The 21,798-nt window shown below is 42.8% G+C and overlaps 2 protein-coding genes across 4 annotated transcripts; one reads left to right on the forward strand and one right to left on the reverse strand.

Annotated features, from left to right (window-relative positions):
• Nucleotides 1-1,839: 1,839 nt before the first annotated feature.
• On the reverse strand, nt 1,840-11,447 carry ZC2HC1C (zinc finger C2HC-type containing 1C). Its single transcript, XM_043920831.1, has 3 exons — nt 11,302-11,447; nt 9,161-10,508; nt 1,840-2,817 (listed from the first exon to the last, which is right to left on the reverse strand). Exons 2-3 carry the CDS (start codon nt 10,487-10,489, stop codon nt 2,554-2,556), a joined length of 1,593 nt encoding a protein of 530 aa, XP_043776766.1. The 5' UTR covers nt 10,490-10,508; nt 11,302-11,447; the 3' UTR covers nt 1,840-2,553.
• A 105-nt stretch (nt 11,448-11,552) lies between these two features.
• ACYP1 (acylphosphatase 1) lies at nt 11,553-21,293 on the forward strand. Of its 3 annotated transcripts, none has more exons than XM_043920848.1 (3): nt 11,553-11,854; nt 16,785-16,882; nt 20,870-21,293. In XM_043920848.1, the coding sequence occupies exons 1-3, from the start codon at nt 11,689-11,691 to the stop codon at nt 21,083-21,085; spliced, it is 480 nt and encodes a 159-aa protein (XP_043776783.1). In that variant the 5' UTR covers nt 11,553-11,688; the 3' UTR covers nt 21,086-21,293. The 3 variants fall into 3 exon arrangements, with proteins under 3 accessions (XP_043776783.1, XP_043776785.1, XP_043776786.1); XM_043920850.1 differs by lacking the exon at nt 11,553-11,854 and adding an exon at nt 16,240-16,375; XM_043920851.1 differs by lacking the exon at nt 11,553-11,854 and adding an exon at nt 16,340-16,468.
• Nucleotides 21,294-21,798: the final 505 nt, after the last annotated feature.

The following is a 21,798-nucleotide window of genomic DNA, read 5'->3' on the forward strand; positions in this document are numbered from 1 at the left end:
TTAAATCTCACAGAATCATGAACATTAAGGAGGAACACACTATATCATTTCTCTGCTACCTCCTGTGTAGCTGTGAAAAGTGACAAATTGATGACCTACAGCAAATGTTGGCCAAAGGTGAGGTGTTGCATTCAACAGACTGCTGTTAATACTGTCTCAGCGTGTCTGCATATACTTTTCAACGAAGTGAGTCTTACTGTGAGATTTTTTTCCCATTGCTTAACCTTTTGAACTTTAAAAATTTATAGCGTCTACTTACTAAAGGTTCTTGGATACAGTAGTATAACACAGAGACATTAACAAGCAGCATTTATTTATCCTCTGTCATCCTCTGCTATCCAGGAAGAGACTTAGATAGAAAAAGTGTTCTTACTTCTTCCCAAAGATCCAATCAAGCTAAATTTAAAAGGCTAATGGATATTCCTGTTGTAATCAAGGCCTAAACATTTTGAGATGGAAGGGAACACTAGGGCATTAACTATTGTTTATCTCTCTAGCAGCATAAGAAAGTGCTCCCCACACACACATTCCTTCTTCCTGGAGGCCCCGGCCTGTGACCTTGTAACATCATCCAGGGGTCCTGACCAGACAGACAAGGCAAGTAAGTGAAGCACGGGGATGGGTGCTGCTCTGCTCCGCCCCGTCTGGAAGGAGCAGCTCGTTCTGAACCCCAGTCGGTGCTGAGCAGAGCTGCAGGCCCAGGGTTTCCAGAACTTCCAGTTTTTCAAAAGATGCTTCATATCACCGTTTTTAAATGTCAGATTATACTTTTAATGCTGTGTCAGTCAAAACACACCTGTGAAGCAAAGCAGTCTACAGGCTACCACTTTGTGACCTTGGCCACCACTCATTCTCATCATCTATTGCTTTTACTGTCAAGTGTGAAACCTAAAAGTGGGTACCTTGTTAAACTTGCCAGGGAACTGTATATATTGGGTTAAATATCCGGTGTTTCTCTGTGAGGTTTCTTGAAATGACCAACCAGAGGCCCCATTATGTTATACCTCTTTTTCTTTGTAACAGGAAAAGCATAAAGCATTATATGCTGTTTTTTAAAATATATATGATTTTGTTTTCAGCCTAGTGTCCAGCAGCTTCACAGCTAATGCCTTAAAGATGGGCATATCAAATTGGTCTGATCTGTTGGCCCAGCCACTTGGCGGAAGCTGCAGAGGAAACGGAACAAGAGTGAGCGGCCGTCTATAGTTAGTAAACATGGCTTTATGGTCTGCACAGCGCCCTTTGCCTGGACCAGCTTCGTTGACTTTTCTCCAGTATTTTAAACTAACAGTTTAAGTAATGCTCTCAGGACAGTAATCTTATTAGTATTTCAGATTTGTTGTGCTCACTTCATTCTACCTGAACTGATATTTCCCCCATCAGACACTGCCTTATCACTTCTCCTGTTTGACAAGTCTGAAAGTGAAGTCACTCAGTCGTGTCCAACTCTTTGTGACCCCATGGACTGTAGTCTACCAGGCTCCTCTGTCCATGGGATTTTCCAGGCAAGAATACTGGAGTGGGTTGCCATTTCCTTCTCCACTGACAAGTCTAGGACTCACTGATTTTATGATTTAATTTTAAATTCCCCAAACCTATTTTTTCAATGCCTAATTATGAAGGTTACTTGCAGTAGGCACGATTCTGCTGAGAAAATTTTAGATCTGGCATCTTCTCCTTCAAAGTTTACTTTCTAGAAGAGAGGTTTACTGTGATATAATCAGTACAGACATGTGACACTGAAATGTCCCAGCTTGCTTTGAGGGTACATTTTGCTGCGTCATTTTAAAAGTCATCAAACCAAACTGATTTGAAAGCAGAGCGCTAGCAGCAGCTGAAACTAAAGTTCCTTCCTTCCTTTTTTTTTTTTTTTTTTTTTTGACATATGAAATCCATTAGAAAAGAGACACAGTGTGCTTTCCCCCATCCCTACCCTGTAAAGTACATAAAGATGAGGTTCCCTTTATTACACAGCCCAGCATGGGGAGGGTTTAGGACATACTGGCGCCCTAACCTGACATACCTGCATTGACTTTCTGCCAGGAGCATGTACCAGGAAGGTCATTTGCCTTAGAGCAGAAGTGTATTTTTTATAAGAGATGCCATGCATGATCCTGTGACACCAGTGAGCCAGCTTCTTACAAGAACAAGAAGAGTTAACCGGGACCACAGACATACATGCAGAGGCAGTGGCAAGAAGGCACAACAAATGCAGGCACTTAAACTAGCACAAACCACAATCAGGCTTGCGAGAAGAGAGCTTTAATGTAGCCTGCTCACTGCTCTTAAGTTTCTCCAGCCATCAGTTCTCAGAGCAATTACATCAGGCACATCAGCCGGAGGTGGAGATTTAATGGGAAGCTGAGGCCTCCTTTTGCATCTTGCTGCTTAGCAATGGGTCTCTCTTTCTTCACTGATCTCAGCTCTGTAGGCAGATCTGGGATATGTAAAAGTTTTAGTTCTTTCTGCTCTGCATCAAATCACTCTACTACTTACTGCTTGTGAGACGCAGAAGCCTTCTGGACCATCGAGGAGGTTTCCACTGTTGTCTGCTCAATTGTAGTGCTTTCTTGGAGGCGGAGGACGGTTCTTGATGGTCTTACACTTGGGGATGTGCCGCTCTGCCACCTTGGGAGCAAAGTGGCGGCTACAGTGAGGGCACTGAATATAGTCTGGATTTTCTACAGGCAGGATGGGAGGCAGGTCTGAGGGGTTTCCACCTTTGGCAATCACCTGCTGGAACTCTCGAGCCTGACGGAGGGTACGGATGAAGGATTCATGCTTCTGTCTCCAGTTGCTCTTCCGAGGAGGTTTGGCCTGTAAGTTGAAGAAAGACTAATCATTTAACTTGGTGTCTAGGTCATCCCTTTCCTGAGTCTCCGTTAGAATTATAGTAAGGAAGTTAAAAGGGTGTTAATACACAAGGTCAAAGAGAACAGGAAAGGAGCAACAATAACTGACTTGCCAGAGTGGAGATACTTAAACCTAAGGGCCTGCAAAGGCAAATATCACTGAGAGACAAGCTGGTTTTCCCTGAGAGGCTTAATGCTTGGAAATACAGGTAGTGGAAAGGGGGAGGTACAGGGCTGAGAATAGGCTGGCTCCCATGGCTCCTCTCCACCTTGCAAATCCAAGGGCCCAGCACTTCCGACACCCTCTCTGGAGAAATTGAACAAGACAGGTTTCAGACTCAGGATATCCAGGCACAATGGAGAACAGGGTTATCTAGGAGCTGAAATGGGATTAAGGGCAAGTTGTACATGATATACTGTGTCCCCCACCATCCTCCAGAGTACCAGGCACACTGGCACCCTCATAGGAGACGAGATTTCTCTGGATGCATCAAGCAGTTGATAGAGAAGTTGAAATGCTGACTCTGAGCAACCGCACTTAACAGGCTCACTGTTTGATAACCCTAATATGAAAGCCCTCAATCAACAAGCCCCACTTAAGCTTAAATATGAATGGACACACAAGGATCACTAGACATTTGAGTAAAGCTCTGACTTTAAACTTTGCTGACTTCAGACTATACTACAAAATTACAGTCATCAAGACAGTATGGTACTGGCAGAAAAACAGAAATTTAGACCAATGGTACAAGATAGAAAGCCCAGAGATAAACCCATGCACCTATGGGCACCTTATTTTTGACACAGGACACAAGAATATACAATGAAGAAAAGACAGTCTTGTCAGTGGTGCTGGGAAAACAAGACAGCTACGTGTAAAAGAATGAAATTAGAATACTTCCTACCACCATACACGAAGATAAACTCAAAACGGATTAAAGATCTAAATGTAAGACCAGAAACTATAAAACTCAGAAAAAAAGCAGAATACACTGACATAAATCACAGCAAGATCCTCTATGACCCACCTACAGTAATGGAAATAAACAAAGGAGGTCTAATTAAACTTAAAAGCTTTTGCACAGCAAAAGAAACTATAAACAAGATGAAAAGATAATCCCTCAGAATGGAAAAAAATTAGTTATAAATGAAGCAACTGACAAAGGATTAACCTCCAAAATATACAAGCAGCTCAGGCAGCTTAATATTAGAAAAATAAACAACTCAATCAAAAATGGGTAGAAGACGTAAACAGATATTTCTCCAAAGAAGACAGATGGCTAAGAAACACATGATAAGTTTGCTCAACATTGCTTATTAGAGAAATGCAAATCAAAACTACAACATATCACTTCACACTGGTCAGAATGCTCTATCTCTGTGTTCAGTCACATCCAACTCTGCAACCCCATTAACTGTAGCCTGCCAGGCTCCTCTGTCCATGGGATTTTCCAGGAAAGAATACTGAAGTGGATTGCCATTTCCTCCTCCAGGGGATCTTTCCAACCCACAGATTGAACGGAGGTCTCCTGCATACGCAGGCATATTCTTTACCACTGAGCTACCTGGAAAGCCAGAATGGCCATCATCAAAAAAATCTACAAACAAAAAATGCTAGAGGAGGTATGCATAAAAGGGAATCCTCTTGTACTGTGGTGGGAATGTAAATTGATACAGCCACTAGGGAGAACAGTTTGGAGATTTCTTTAAAAACTAGGAATAAAATTACCATATGACCCAGCAATCCCACTACTGGGCCTATGTACCCTGAGAAAACCACAATTCTAAAAGATACATGTATCCTAGTGTTCAGTGCAGCACTATTTACAGTGGCCAGGACATCTAAGCCAGGAAGCAACCTAGATGTCCCATCAACAGATGAATGGATAAAGAAATTGTGGTACATATATACAATGGAATATTTCTCTGCCATAAAAAGGAACAAATTTGAGTTGGTTATAGTGAGGTGGATGAACCCAGAGCCTGTTATACAGAGTGAAGTAACTCAGAAAAACAAATATTGCATATTAACACATATATGTGGAATCTAGAAAAATGGTACTGACGAACCTATTTGTAGGACAGCAGTACAGACGCAGACATAGTGAACAGACTCGTGGACAAAACGGGGGAAGGAGAGGGTGGGAAAAGAAGAGAGCAGCACTGAGACACACGCACTACCACGTGTAACACAGAAAGCCAGCGGCATCTGCTGAAGGATGCAGAGGGCCTAGCCGGGTGCTCTGTGACAGCCTGGCTGGGCTGATGAGGTGGGAGGTACGGGGAAGGTTCAAGAGGCAGGCTGTGGCTGACTCACGCTGATGCGTGGCAGAAACCAGCACAACACTGTAAAGCAATCATCCTCCAATTAAAAATAAATTTTATTTAAAAGTTATAATATCAACAAATGAGTATTAGAAGAGATTTTGTCTGTGAAATGAGAATATATATATATTATGAAAAAGTAATGAGAAAACCAGAAGTAACTATTATATATTAATACTGTGCTAACTAAAAAACAGAGCTGTTGTACATAATGTCAAAAAATTACTCAGAAAAAAGAATTAAAATGGAAGGTAGAAAACATCAGAAAATTAGAAAGCCAAACTAGAAAATCCAACACCAACCAATAGGAGTTCCAAAAAACAGGACAAGGAGGAAATTATTAAATAAATAAGACACTAAGCAGTCCTAGAAATAAAGGTCCCTACCCTTGAGATTGAAATGGCCTATGCACTACCCAACACAATCACTGTAGAATTTCATATTAAAGAGAGAATCCTATAAACTTGGATAAAAAGCAAAAATATATAGATTTCATATAATGGAGAAGGAAACAAAATGGCATCAGATTTCTCAACAGTAACACAGGATGCTAAAAGCTAGTAGTAAACTATCATAGAAGTTCTAACAGAAAATAATTTCCACCTCGAATTCTCTACCTGGCCAATTCATCAGTCAAAAATAAGACCATTGTATAGATATTTTCATTCATCCCATGACAAGAAAAAAAAACATGCCTCCATTCACCTTTCTTAATAAGCCTCTCCAAAGCAAGGAGTCAAGCAAGAAAAAGGAAGACATAAGATGCTGGGAACAGAAGAGAAGCAAAGAGAAGGTTCAAGACAACAGGTCTGCACCAGGCCTGGGGAAGAACCAGTCTGGACTGGAGTAGGAAGAAAAAAACGGGAGGGAGGTTTCGGAAAGAACAAGTCAAATGGATAGACTATGAGAAATGTTTGAGCAGTTACAAAAACATTAACTGGTGTCTGAACCTGGGAGGACCGTTTAGGGGGAAAAACATTTGAGATAGGTATGTAGGAAACCAAACAAATTAAAACATGAGTCAATTATTAACTCAGTACATGTGGGCAGGGGCAGATTCTGTTCACTGAACAGTGAGCAAAATTTATGTGATTATTATCACATAAATAGCTGACTACTGGTTTAACCCAAAATTGTGATTTCACTACAACAGAAGGACAGAAGTGGGAGGAGAGGGGATATGAACCTACAGTGTCCATAAGTGGAGGTGAACAGATCATGTGCAAAACTGATAAATCAAAAAAATAAGTATATTAGAAATAGACATTCCAGAAGCGTCACCTATCAGAACTGCCTGGGGGGGACAGATGAAAGGTGAGAGAGGGATGAGGCAGAAGACTGCTGATCTGCACTACAGGTCACTTAGGAATATGTGATTTTTTAAATGTATTCAAATATTAGATGAAAATAAAAGTTAATATTAAAAAGGGGAAAAAAGGCAAGTAGCTACTTGGTGATGAATACAGGAAGAGATGTTATCAAAAGGAAAGGAAGGATCCATCAGGAGAGACAAGGTAAGAGAATCAGTGTTAGAGATGGCATCTAGCAACCTTTAGAATTAAGGAAAAGTTCCTCAACCATATGATACTCACACTTTAATTCTTCATTGTACTGAAGTTCATTCACTTAACACTTATGAATCACAAAGCACAAAGATGTAGTCTCCTACACTCAAATGCACGATGTACAGTAGAGAGACCGGAAGTACGAGTCTATTGGGAATTATGTGAATAATAAAGGAGAGAAGAAAAACCATCTATTCTTGTGAGTACACAGAAGGAATGACAGACACAAACCACTCAGCTTGCAGAGGCACCAAGCTTTGGGAAAAGACTCAGGACAGTCAAGGAGGGGAGTGCATCTCAATCCAGATACTTTCTGCTATGGTATCCTCAACACAACATGTTTCCTCAAACAAGTTTCCACAAAGCCAGGGCATCTAATCTCAGAAATCCAATTGTTTTGCTTCATTGCTATGCTATTTGGGAATTTAAGAAATACAAGATTCTTTTTGGCTTTGGCCAGAAATAAACCACTGCAGTGGGACAAAGAATTCCCCAGTGGATTATTGGGTTGACCAGAAGGAAAACAGGAAAGAACAGGAACCTGTGATCATATCATTATCTGCAAGAGCAAAATGTTGACTTCTCATTGGCAACAGGATTTCAGGGAGATCATCGATAAACATAGAAATGACTTTCTTGTAGTCATTTCCCATACTAAAAGAAATAACTCTAACTGCAAAAAACATGTCTTAACAGCCATCACATAAATGTGAGTTTTTAAAGGCCCCACAAATACACACATAAACTATAAACTGCCAATGGACAAGAAGTGCTAGCGCAGCAGTGGGGAGGGTTGGAAGGAAATGAAAATAGAATAATGCTTTCAGAGTTTAGAGACAGGGCTTTGCGATCATGTGGTCTAGGCTTTCCCACATTTTGGTCATTTGCAGACCACTTTCACTTTATCCTCCTTACTATTTTTCTTTAAAGTCAATATTCCTAGAAATCAAGGGCTTGTTTTGGTTTACTTGCCTAATACACATTAAAATTACTAAAATAAAAAGTGTTTGTCAGCATGCCATACTTTGAGAAACACTTATTTACAATCCCAGTGGTGTAACCTTGACAACGTATAACCAGACAATCTTCTCCTGATCTGACTGTCCACATGTGCTTGTGAAGTTCTCCCAAACGTATGGAAGCGTCTTGAAGTCACTTTTTACAACCTAGTTATTCTACAGTTAGGAATGTTCACCAAAAATAAAGTCTGCTATCCCAGAAAAAAAATCACCCCTAGGCATATATCTGAAGAAAACCATAACTCAAAAAGATACACACAACCCAATGTTCACAGCAGTACTATTTACACTAGCTAAGACACGGAAGCGATCTAAATGTCCATCAACAGAGCAGTGGATAAAGATGCAGTACATATACACAATGGGATATTGCTCAGCCATAATAAAAGGATGAAATAATGCCATCTGTAGCAATATGGATGGACCTAGAGATTGTCAAAATGAGTGAAGAGAAAGCCAAATATCATGTGATACCACTCATGTGTGGAAATTTTTTTTTAAATGGTACAAATGTGCTTGTTTGCAGAACAGAAATAAGAGTCATGGATGTAGGGAACAGACTTGTGGTTGCCAAGGAGGAGTTGGGGGTGTATAAATTGGGAGACTGGGATTAAGATATACACACTACTGTATATAAAATAGATAATAAGGACCTGCATGCAGTACAGCACAGGAAACTCAATACTCTGCAATGACCTATCTAAAGACGAGTGTGTGTGTATAGACATAGAGATATACCTATATATGACTGATTCACTTTGCTATACACCTGAAACTAATACAACATTGTAAATCAACTATACTCCAATAAAAATTATTTAAAAAATAAAGTCCTCCACCTTTAGATTGTTTATACTCTAAATGGGGAGAAAAAGAATTCCAAACTTAATCATGTGTTTCATGTATATCAAAATTAGCCAAACTTGGAAAAGTAGATAGAGTTCCAGGAGTGGTAACAAGTCCTAATTTGGGGTGATGGCAGAATATATTATAAAGAATGAGGAATTTTGTCAGGGTTCATTCTCTTAAATTTTCTACAGTAAGTGTTTATTACTTATATAATCAAAATGACATATTTTTTAAAGTCTAGATTTTGGAATCATTCTGACCCAGATTTATATGTGGCCATTTAAAGCTGTTTGTGATCGTAAGCAAATTAACCTGAAACTTGATTACTGAATTGATAAAATAAGATAATGAAATCTTCACAGGGCTGTAGTGAGGAACATATGAAAACCTCCCATCACTGTGACTGGCACACAGTAGTAATCAATAAATCAAATGTGAATTCTTTCTCCCTATAAGATACATGACATCTTTCTAAAGAAAATGGATGAGGACATAAGAGGCTCTTAAAAATGATCCCCACTCAAAGGCAAATCCATAAGGCCCTTGTTACCTTGACTGAAGCTGGACCCTTCCAGTTCAAGTACTGCTCTAGTTCTGTGCCCTTGGCCCGGGCCCTGGAGGAGTCAAACACTTTCCTCTTGGAACCCTGCATCCTGCGGCAGATGCTGGAGTGTCTCTCCAGCCTGAGCAAGAGAAACTTTCGGCCACAGTGGCTGCACTCGCCCAGTTCTGGCTCTTCAGTGGGACATCTGGAGCCTGAAGAGTCTGGTGCCCTGGATGAGCTAGAATTGCTGGTGTATCTCCGCAAAGTGTTGAGCGGTGCTTCTGGAGCTTGAGAAAACTTCTCCTTCAATGGCCCTGAGACTGGGTCTCGGATTTTGTTATTGCTTGCCACCAGTATTTCCCTTTTGAGCTTCTGAATTCTATAATCAGAGAAATGGAATGGACTAGAATTCTCTTCAGATTGTCCCCAAGTTTCGTCTTCTCCTGTGTCTCTGTTGAAGACCTCCTCAGACCCGAATGCTGGAGAGAAGATAGGTTTGTACGTGGTGATGCTATTATCTTTAACTCTTCTCCGGGAGAGCACCATTCTCTGTAGCTCTCTTTTTTCATTTTCCTCAGCCTGTTCTTTTTCCTTCTGGATCCTTCTGAGTTCCTCCTCCGTCTTCTTCAGCTTTTCCCTCAGAAGAGTCTCTTTTCTGCGGATTTCCTCCCCTAAGCTCTCCCCTGCAGCTTCTAGTCTTTGGATTTGCATCCACTCTGTCCTGCTGGCATTTGCCATGACCCTTTCCTCCTGAGTGGCAGCAACTGGACCAACCATCAATGAATTCACCCAGTTCCTTGAACCAAAGCTACTGTACGAATACTTTCTTGGCTCAGGGGTTCTTGGAGAAGCGTTCTGGTCCCCATCAGTGCCAGCCTCACCTGTACTATGGGACTTCCGATGAAACACTGGTTTCAAAGGGTATGCCCGGTCCACCCCCACTCGCTTCTTTGTCAAGGGGATGAATTCCTGGTCATTTGTTTTGGGATACCGGGACCGAGAGTCTGATGTGTAAAACAAACCCTTGGCTTGGCCCTGGGGATTGCTCCTTGGATCGTGCTGGCTCATTCCAGCACAGTGGGGATACGAATAGCTCTGGGCTTTTGTGCAGGTGTTCCACTTGGGGTGAGTGTAGAGATTATCCAGCATCAGTTCTTGGTTACTCAAAAGCTTCTGCTGGAAATTGTTCCTCGGGTGCCCTGCAGAGGACCGCTGGGAAGAGTCACTTTTTCTATAGGGGTCTTGCTTAGCTGAATGGAGCTCTGGAGCATCCCTTTTATTATGTGGGAGCATAACGCCCATAGGCAGAGGCAACGCCAACTGGAGACCAGCCATTCAGGGCCTGGACTGAAGCCTAGGGGAGAGTTAAACCAGACATATGTGAGGAGTTTGTCTGAGGTTCACCTCCACTGCTAAAGTATAACTGTTTCTACATCTGCCTACCCACATTTTCCCTTAGACTTTTTAGGGACACTGGTGCTGGGTCCACCAGAGCTTTCATTCAATAAGCATTTGATGAACGCTTACTGTGTTCTGTGGGTGCTTATTAGGTTCTGAGGATAGAAAAAGGAGTGTGACACAGGTGTTCTAGCCACCTACCTTTCCTTTATATCACTATCAGTCTCTGCCATACACAGTGATGCTCCCGCACACACAATAATACACTCCATAGCAGATGGAAAGAGTTACTGGATTGAAAGTCAGTTTTTAGGCCTGTGAAACAGGAGAAGCAGCTTCCCCTCGCTGGGGATTCGCCCAGAGTTACAGGACTGGAATTCGGGGGACGCAGGACTCTGAGTCCAGCCCCATCATTTTATAGGCGAGAAAACTTCAGCCCATTGGTAAGTGACCGGCACAAAAACTCCCAGGGCTTCCCTCCTGCTGGAACCGAGCTTGATCCTAAAGAGCACAGAACCGGTTCAGGGCATGCAGCAGGTGCCTGGCTGCCAAACCCTCACCCAAGAACCACACGATCCGGCCACCGCGGGTTTAGATCGGAACGCGGAAGTTGCGTTCTGTCCTGGAGGGTCATCCGGGACGTCCCCGACTTGTGACTCCGCTTCGGGGACAAGCCCTCGGCTCTTCAGTCCGTCGGGCCTTTGGGAGATCAAGGCGCTGACCCCATGCCTTCCCGCCCTTCCGCGTACCTGAGGCTCTTTTGGAGGCGGCTCCCGCTCAGGGGAAGCCGCAGGATTCAGGCTTCCTGACCACACGCCCTCCCGCAGCCGCCGGCCGCGCAGGCGCTCTCAGAGGGCGGCTGTTATTCCCGTTGCCTGGAGACGGGGGCACGTGCTCATGCCCAGCCCAGCCCCACCGCTGGGTGGCGGAGGGGGTGGGGTGGGGAGGGGGCGTGCGCAAGCGCAGTCCGCGCACCCGGGGCCGCCGGGGCCGCGGGCGCGGTCCAGCAGTGTCACTAGACGGGGTGTCCCGCCAACTCTTCAGCTCCGTCCAGCCCTGCCCTTGGGGAACGTGGGTAGGGGGTGGGAGAGGCTCTTCTGGGGCTCCATCAAAGAGCTTGTATTTTGCCCAGAGCGATGCTCTCCGATCATGGGGTGTGCCCTTCTCTGGCAAAAGACGGAGCGCCTAGATCCGCCCTCCGGTCAGTCTGCCGCAAGATCCCGGTGTCGGCCCTCCTCTTAGCGGGAGTGGGCATGCTGATCGCCTTTCTTGGCACGCTCGGCTGCTTGGTACGGGCCCCAGGTACGGCTGTCGACTCTTTCTCCATGCTTTTCCTCGCACAAAGTTTGGAGCTTGCGTCAGATTTTAGCAACTCCGCTAGGTTTTGCTACGCAGTCTCTTTCCGGGGAAGTTTTTGTAGCCAATCTCATTATTTTGATATTATGTTTTCCTCTCATGTGGTAACTCTGGCCCTGTCTTCTTAGGGCCCAAGAATGACTCAGACAAGTGTAATGATAATGAAGCTAACCACCAGATCCAAAATACTCAGTGTAACCTGGTTTCAACCCTAAAGATATTCCATAACTCGTTAACATCAAAAGAGAGTTTATTTGTCTTCATACTTCAGTTCATTTGTGCAAGCTGTTTGAAACAGGCAGCTTACTCTTTTTCCCTTGTAACTACTTAAAAAGATTCATGCACATGGAAAATAATATAGACAGCAGTGGTCAGTATTGCTACTTCAGCATGTCATATTGCAGTTTTTACATGTTATAAATTCCTTGGTGGCGCTCCAAAGCAGTCTTTTGATGCCCTGTTTTCTCTCCTAGTTGTCTCTCAACTGCCTTCTCTGTGTATGCATTTCCAGACGTTTCTCACTCTTTTCAAGGTCCCAATTATCTCAGCATGGGGCTTGCCTGTCATTAACTCCCAAAGCTCCTCTTTAGCCTGGCAGAATTTCCCAGGGTGCCTCCTTCCATCTTGACTTTTTTCCATCTTGTTTCTGAGGAAGAAAAAATCTTTGTCTTTCCTTGAGTTCTCTTGACTTAGTCCCTTTCAGTACCTTCCAGGAATTGACTCACCATACCCATCTATCTTGTTAACTTCAAGTTGTATCCATCCACACACTCTTCTTTGGTTTTAAAATATGCTTAGCTTTGCCTTACAAAAATAAAAAAAAAAAAAGCTTAATTTCCCTTGACCTCACCTCTCACCTTACTGTTCCAATCCTTTCTCCTCCACAAGACTTCTTAATAGAAAGCTTTACATTTGCTGTCCCCACTTCTTTGACTCTCCCTCATTGTCTAGTCCATTGTGGTCTGGTTTCCTCGTCTCCGCTTTTAACTGGCCAGGCTACCAGTGACCTTCCAATGACCCTAAAGACAAAAGCTGCTATTTCTTCAGCTTACTCATTTGACATTATTGATTTTTTCTCTCTGTTGGAACTCTCTTCTCACTTGCTCGTCTGTGCCTTCTTGGTTTCTTTTTTCATGTCCTTTTCCCATCTTCTTTCATATTCTTGCGTTTACATCTTTTCCTCACCTGCCTCCCAAATATAGTTGTTCTCCAAATCTTATTTCTCATATAAATGCAATTTCAGACATTCTCTTTCATAATGATTTCAACCAAATGCTGAAATTTCAGTTCTCACCTGTTTCAATGGCATCTAGCTTAGTTCTCTCCCTTAGTTACAGACTCAAGTTTCCAAATGCCCACGTAGCACATGCACATGAATGTTCCTCGGGTATCTCAAAGTCAATATGACAGAAAACAAACTTGTGATTACCTCCCTATTTCCCAAGCCACTTCTCCAGTGTTCCCTCTCATGCTGAAACATCAGTCATCTTCCACTCCCCCCTATTTATCACCCCTTCTCTCTAACTGGTCAGCAGGCTCTGTTGAATTTATTCTGCAGTGTCTTTTATATATGTCCCTTCCTTTTCATTTCTCCTACCCTAGGTGAGTTTCTTCACTTCTCACTGGGACAGCACCACTCTCCTGCTATACATCTGCTTCTTTTGGCTGTTCTGAGTCTTCACTGTGTTGTGTAGGAGCTTCTCTAGTTGTGATGTGTGAGTTTTAGTTTCCTGACTGGGGATCAAATGTGTGTTGAGAGGTTAACCAGTGGGTTCCCAGGAAAGTCCCTATCCTAAATCCTAAATACATCTGAACCTATCATTCTCCTACCCAGTGGCTTCTTCTTTACCTACAGGATAAAGTTGAAACATGCCTTGCCTCCCCAGAGTCAACCCTAGCTGTGTTTTAGGGCTACCTGGAAAGCTGTTTTTCTGGAGGGAAGGCCTGGGTATCAGTCTTTTGTAAACTTTCCCCCAAAGTCCTAATGTACAGCCAGGGTTGATATATACCCAGTAGTATATCAGTAGTATATACTGGGTAATATACACCCAGGGTCCAGCCACATCTGACTACTTATACTCTCTTACCTCAGTGGCCTTACTCCAACTCCATGTACTGGAAGGTGGTAGAACATAGCATTCAGTACAGAGTAGGCTCTGTACTCAGACTGCTTGGAACTAAATCCCAGCTCCATCACTTATTCTTTGTGGTTGTGTAACCTTGGGTAATATGCCGTTTCCTCCAAGAACGCTTTCCCAGTCTTGCCAGCCAGAAGGAATCTCTCTGCTCCTTTGTGCTCTCATAATATTTTTTGTCACAGGGCTGGCTTGTCATGAGCTCTCAGTGGATGTTCATGGAACTGAATTCTCATGTTGTGCATTGCATTGTCATCATTTGCATGCATATTTGTCCCTTACCGAAATAAAAAGCTCTTTAAGGACAAAGATTATATACCATCCATCTTTATATATTCTACAGTGTGTATACATGTAGGTAGTCAATAGTTTAATGCTACAGAGAAACTAGTTTTTTTTTTCCATTTATTTTAGAAACTAGTTTTTTTTTTTAATAAATTTTAAAGAGATAACATCAGCCAGTTACTCTGTTCAGCATTATTTTCAAATATTGCCTAGCATGACAATTCAATCCAGTTTCCAACCCCACTCCCACCCCCACACCAGCACTGAGGTCATATGACTCTGCAGGATCTGGACCCTCACTTTGTAGTGGAGAACTAATGGAATAATGAATCTCCATGGCCTGCAAATCCATCTCACCTTGCCAAGTCTGCCAACCTGGCATATTTACACATGGAGTCTTATGGAGGGATGTAAGGTGCACAGCACTCCAAAGAGCAACAGTAAGCACCACAGTTTACCTTCATTCACATTCTTTATGTATATGTGTGTGTGTATATATATATATATATAACTTTTTTTGTTTGTTTATTTTTGACTGCACTAACGCTTCATTGCTGTGCTCGGGCTTTCTCTAGTTGTGGCAGGTGAGGGCTACTGTCTGTTGCAGTGCAAGGGCTTCTCATTGAGGTGGCCTCCCTTGTTGCAGAGCACAGGCTCTAGGCACTTGACCTTCAGTAGTTACAGCACGTAGACTCAGTAGTTGTGGCTCTCAGGCTCTAGAGCACAGGCTCAGTAGTTGTGGCACATGGAGTTGGCTGCTCTGTGGCACGTGAGATATTCCTGGACCAGGGATCAAACCTAAGTCCCTTGCACTAGCAGGCAGATTCTTATCCACTGCACCACCAAGGAAGCCCCATATGCATTCTTAATCATAGGATATCTGGATATAAATGCCTGCAAGGTGACCTTTGGGTTTCCCTCATGGCTCAGACAGTAAAAAGTCTGCCTCCAGTGCAGGAGACCTGGGTTCAATCCTGGGTGGGGAAGATCCCCTGGAGAAGGAAATGAAAACCTACTCCAGTATTCTTGCCTGGAGAATTCTATGGACAGAGGATCCTGGTGGGCTACAGTCCATGAGGTCACAAAGAGTCAGACATGACTGAGTGACTGATACACACAAGATGACCCTACTTTTAACAATCATCACCCACAACTCCCCTTGACAATTCCCTTCTCTCCCTAAAGAAATTCATGCAACTTGGTCACTTGGCTTAGGTTGACTGATTCAGTTGTGATTCTGGAGCCCTGGTTTATTTTGTTTGTGCTTGTGATTAGTTGCTTTCGATAAGCATTGTTTAGAGTTTTCTTAGTAAGGTAGACTTACTTAGTAAGGTAGACTTAGTAGACTGGTGGGCAGCTTCCAGAATCACAGTGGGAGAAATAACCTTGCATGCGACCTCCTATACTCTTGCTGCTGCTACCAGTTCCAGACTTAGGCATGACCCAGAATTGGAGGAGAACTGAGGAAAAGGGCAGAAAAGTTTTATGTCTTGAATTTAATTTTTTTGTTTTGTTTATGATGTTTAGTGTTTGTCGTCCATCTCTGTCTCCATAATTTAAGCTCCTCCAATCCAGGGATCCTTTCTGTTCGTTAATGTGTGGCAAGCACCTAGAACTGTGCCTGGCACACAGAGGCTCTCAGTAATTATTTACAGAATGATTGGATTTATCTCAAGTGTTTCTTCGTCTTCGTCCTTCTCCCCAAGAGAAACTTTAAAAAAAAAAAAAAAAAAAAAGAGGTGCGCTTAGTGACCAAGGTAGGATGAGGACTCGGTCAGTGGAGTCGTGGCCGAGACCCTGGACAGATCCTTCCCAACCCGAGGATCGGGCGCTCCTAGACACGCGCCTCCCGAAATCCCACCCTCTAGGCGGGCTCTGGGCCGAGCGCACCGTGCGTGATTGGTCGGTGGAGGTGATGGACAGGAGAGACGGCGAACGAGGAGCCGCCCTCTAAGCTTCCGGGCGCAGCGGTTACGCGGCTGAGGGGTGACTGTTGGCCTGGTGGTCTGCCGGGTAGTCCCTAACGCTTGAGAGGAAGACAAGGAGGGTGAGCCTGGGATAGGGACCCGGGGCGTGCCCATGAGTTCGATTAGCTCTCAAATTTAATAGGAGGGGGTGCTGGCGGCAGCGTGGAAGACAGGTCTGTGGGAAGAGGGAAGGATGGAAAGGGAGCGGGACCGGGGATGGGTTGTAGGGAGGTAATTGGATAAGCAGGTAATTGCCCCAAAAGAGGCCTCTGTGGGCAATCGCGACCCGAAGCTCCCTTGCAGGTGTCTTCCTGTTACTTCAGACACCCGCGCTTATACGTATCCGAAGTACGGGCACCTTAAGGTCAGGGAGGGGTCGCAGTGGTTAAGGATGTAGAGGTATGGGTGTGACTCTTTCTGCCTAGGGATTGGAGACCCTGGAGTAGGATAATGAGCCCTTTACTTTTCTGCTATCCTGGTCTCTGACAGGTTTGAGCATGAGCATGGCAGAAGGGGATACCCTGATATCAGTGGATTATGAAATTTTTGGAAAGGTGCAAGGAGTGTTTTTCCGCAAGTACACTCAGGTATGTGGCCTACCTACCTTATCAGCATGGGAACAAGAGACATGTTCCCGAAAAATATTCTTTGGAGAAGCTGGCTCTTTGGTAACTGAATGGCAAAGAGGTGGTTTGTGGAAGAATAGGTATGAAAATGCTTTGCAATGGGTAAACCACAACGCAAATGGAAGCTTTTCTGTGTGCATGCATGCTCAGTCGTGTCCGACTCTGCAACTCCGCAGACTATATAGCCTGCCAGGCTCTTCTGTCCATGGGATTTTCCCAGGGAGAATACTAGAGTGAGTTGCCATTTCCTCCTCCAGGGGATCTTCTCCACCCAGGTCTCTTGCATTGGCAGGTGGATTCTTTTACCACTGAGTCACCTGGGAATCCCTACTGGAAGCTTTGTCTGCTGTTATTATTGGTCTAACAGTGGTATTGAGTACCAACACACATATGGATGAGCTTCTCTTTTACAAAGAGAAAGGGCTTCTCCAGTTCTCCCTATTGGGGCATCATCAAAACAAATCACAATTCTTACAGGAAAGTTAACACTGATCAGAGATGACATTTAAATGACTGTAATTTATGTAACTGCTTCCTCTGTAGCTGTTGCATTTTCTTCAGACCTTTTTTTCTCTTCAATCCTCTCCCATTCCTCTACTTAATTCCTTAATTATGCTCATTTTAGGTTTTAAAGAACAAGTACCTTTTCCAGGGGAGGACTTCCCAGGTGGCTCAATGGTAAAGAATCTGCCTGCCAATCCAGGAGATGTGGGTTCTATCTATTCCTAGGTCAGAAAGATCCCTTGGGGATCCCTTGGAGAAGGAAATGGCAACCCACTCCAATATTCTTGTCAGGGAAATCCCATGGACAGAGGAGCCTGGAGGGCTACAGTCCAAGGCGTCACAAAGAGTTGGATACAACTTGCCGACTAAGCAACAACACCTTTTCCAGGTGAACTTTTCTAATGAAAATACTTTATTCATTCCAGGGTAAGTAATAGTAACACTGAACATGGAGCCTGGTATTACTATGACATATTAGTAATTGAGAGGATGAACAGACTATTGACAGCCTCTGCCTTGACTTCACTAATCTTCCCTAATGACAAAGATGAAATCTTAGTTTGCCTTCTGTCTTCTATAGGGGAGTATCAGGCTATTGCCTTCCCAGTGTATCTCCAACCCCAAAGATAATGAGTTAAGACTGCAGAACTTGCCAAAGCCACTTAAAAGTTCAAACCTGAATCTTTGAAATGTGAATGTTAAGTGTCACTACCTCTTTTTCCAATGATTTGCAAATCAGTTCCTCCTGGCCCCTGCTCATGTATGAGTGCCTGTTGGAAGAAAAGAATTACTGAAAGTCATAGCAAGGCTATGTTTCAGATAGCTTTGCCTCCAGTCATGTAGGGTAGGCTTCTCTGATAGCTCAGTTGGTAAAGAAGCTGCCTGCAATGCAGGAGACCCCGGTTTGATTCCTGGTTTGGGAAGACCCCCTGGAGAAGGGATAGGCTACCCAGTCCAGTATTTTTGGGCTTCCCTTGTGTCTCAGCTGGTAAAGAATCTGCCTGCAATGCGGGAGACCTGGGTTCGATCCCTGGGTTGGGAAGATCCCCTGGAGAAGGGAAAGGCTACCCACTCCAATATTCTGGCCTGGAGAATTCCGTGGACTATATAGTCCGTGGGGTCACAGTCAGACACAACTGAGCAACTTTCACTTTCATGTAGGGTAAGTTCCTGTGGCTTAATAAATGGGTTAAAAATTAATGAAGATTAATAAAAGTTGTTGAGGGAAAAGGAGCAGATGGCAGGAGAGCCCATCTTTATAGCACCTCCCACCCCTCAATGTAAAGAGATAATAAAAGAATGCAGAAAAACAATTTTTAAATATTTATTTATTTGGCTGTGGCGGGTCTTTTAGTTGCAGCTCACAGGATCTTTGTTGAGTCCTGCAGATCTTTTGTTGTTGAGCTAGGACTCCCTAGTTGGGGTTGGGGGGGGTGGGGGTGGGTCGTGTGTCTTAGTTGCTCTGGGGCATGTAGGAAATTAGTTCCCCTACCAAGGATCAAACCCGCATTGCAAGGCAGATTCTTAACCACCCTACCACCAGAGAAGTTTTCTTTATCCCTGTATTATTTATTAACTCCTGCTCTAATCTTTGTTATTTCCCTTTTCTGCTTGATTTGAGTTCAGTTTGCCCCTCTCTTTCTAGTTTCTTAATGTGGAAGTTCTAGGTTATTGGTTTGAGGGTACCTTTTTTTTAGATTGAGACTAGAATTGGTGATTATAATCTTTAAAATGTTTGCAGATGACTGTTCAAGAGGAAATATGGTTATGAGGGAGGATCAGCTCTTGGGAATTTTCTTAGGAGAAAGCACTACTTGCTTGTTTAGATCTATAGTCAAAGCTGAACATGAGTCAGCAATATTGTGTTACCATTTAAAAATAAGAACAGAATCCAGTGCACAGATAAAAAGCCATAGGAAATCCCTATTCTCAACATCTGTCAAAGTTGGGAGTGTTTTGTTTACTCTCAGGAATTCAGATAAATCACGCTGCAGTTTAAAGTATTGAACTATTATAACCTCCTGCTCAAAACCTCCACACAATCATTCTTATAGCAAGTTACCATATAAGGTAACTAAGAACGAGGCACAGACCACTCCCCTGGGTTTACATGAAGTAGAAGAGAGTGCAGTTGTTGCACAAAGTCAGTGGGACATGGAGTCTTAGTCAAATCCGTTCTCTATTCTTTTTTAATGCTTCAATCTACAACCCTTAATCATGTTGTAGATATCTCTTGTTTTTCTTGATTCCTTAATTTCCTCCATATCCTTTAAACTGTTATTTGACCGAAGCCTCTTTTGTTCATTATGGAAACATGTCTTTGCTTTGAACATAACTGATTTGATGAATACTTCAGTTCCTCATCAAACATACTTTTGCTCTGCATAACATTTTCTTTGGCCAACTCCAGCAATGTCCCATATTTACTAGATCACTAGTCCAGCATTTGGACATGCAGTCCTGTTAACTCCCATTTTCTTTTGTAATCCAACTCCTTCTATTTAGATAGAATATAACAAACAATAACTTTTATAAATCCTTAGTTGGAAATTTTACAAAAATAAAATTGCCTCTGAAACATTGCTACTTTCCCCCAATTTTCAGTTATTTCACAGTTAATGCTTTATAGGAAAGAACAATAAAAAGTCTAAGAAAAGAGCAGTTACAATGATTAGATGTTTTTCCTAAGCTTATTCAACATTAAAGGCCTTGTGATTATTTAGACAGAAGAAAGTCAAGTGAAAACAATAGTTAATGTGGTCTTATGAAATGTAGTTGTTTAGAGGCTGATCACCAGCAACTTTTTCCTTCTCTCAGAGGATGAGAGAAAACGGGCTTTGAATGCAAGGTAAAGACCTTGGATTAGACTGTTTCTTTACAGTGAGAACAATGGAATGATTTTCCCAGGAAATTGTGAAATACTCTCTAATGATCTTTAAAGATACTTAAGTCATTGGACACTTAATGGACACTTAATCATCTGGGTTTGTTTAGGTATGGTCTTGGCTAAAGAGAAACAGAAGGATCGGATAACTTTATGCTTTTTTCTATTTAATATATCTATTAGATTCTTGATTAGGAGAAGGAAAATGAACAAGATATATACCAGTATCCTAACAAAAATCAGCCTTACAGAATCATTTTGAAAACATCTGATTTGGTCTTAAATCTTTAGTACTTAATCAAATTGACTACGCAGTGAAAAATGCTGGTGCCTGGGTTTTATAGGGTGGAAGAAGGAAATGGAGTCAAGTGGTCAACACTTCACATTAAGATCAGCAATGAGATTCTCCTTGCTGTAGTTCTGTTTTGACTGTTCTGGACAATATCAAATTAGTTTCAGTGGCTTGATTGTAGGCCAAGGTTCTGGCAAGAGACTGTAGTCTCGCTTTGTTTTGTTCAGTCTCACTGGATTTCTCCTCTTTGTCTTTTTCTTTCCCTTAGGCTGAGGGTAAAAAGCTTGGATTAGTAGGCTGGGTCCAGAACACTGACCAGGGCACAGTGCAAGGACAATTGCAAGGGCCCACCTCCAAAGTACGTCATATGCAGGAATGGCTTGAGACAAAAGGAAGTCCCAAATCGCACATCGACAGAGCAAGCTTCCACAATGAGAAGGTCATCGTAAAGCTGGACTATGCAGATTTCCAAATTGTGAAATAATGGCCTGCATTTAAATTTTCCAAGATACTGAGTGGTTTTGTTTTTCATTGTTAATAGAGATAGAACTATTCTGTGTTCAATATTAGAATTTGTCAATAAGTTATTTTAGCATGTTACTTGCTGGTTACTGTGTATTATATGTGTGATGAAAAGAATTAAAACTATACACAATTCTAATCAATAAAAACAGAACCTTCTGTGTAAGATACTTCTTTTCTTTTTTGATGAACTTCATTTTGGGCAAAATAAGAGGCATTTACTCTGTGAACATCTTTGGGAAGAGAACTTTGAGGTAACTTAAGGAAGTCTGAAAGAAAAAGCAGTTACTTTTACTCATTTCTTTTTAATAGTTTCCACGAAATTTTCTTCAGGAAATTGTACCTAATAAGAACAAAAATCCTGGGACTCCCCTGGTGGTCCAGTGGCTAAGACAGTGAGCTCTCAATGCTGGGGCCCTGGGTTTGATCCCTGGTTGGGGAACTAGACCCCACATGCCACAACTAAGACCTTGTGCAGCCAAATAAATAAATAAAAATAAATATTTTTAAAAAACCCAAAATCCTAAAGTTCAATTTGTTAGCTGTCCAAATGATATCTGGGTTTCCCTGTTGGCTCAATAGTAAAGAACCCGCCTACCAATGCAGGATATCCCAGGTTCAGTCCCTGGGTCGGGAAGATCCCCTGGAGCGGGAAAAGGCAACCCACTCCAGTAT

This window comes from Cervus elaphus, chromosome 12 (genome assembly GCF_910594005.1).
Source record: "Cervus elaphus chromosome 12, mCerEla1.1, whole genome shotgun sequence".
Taxonomy (NCBI): domain Eukaryota; kingdom Metazoa; phylum Chordata; class Mammalia; order Artiodactyla; family Cervidae; genus Cervus; species Cervus elaphus.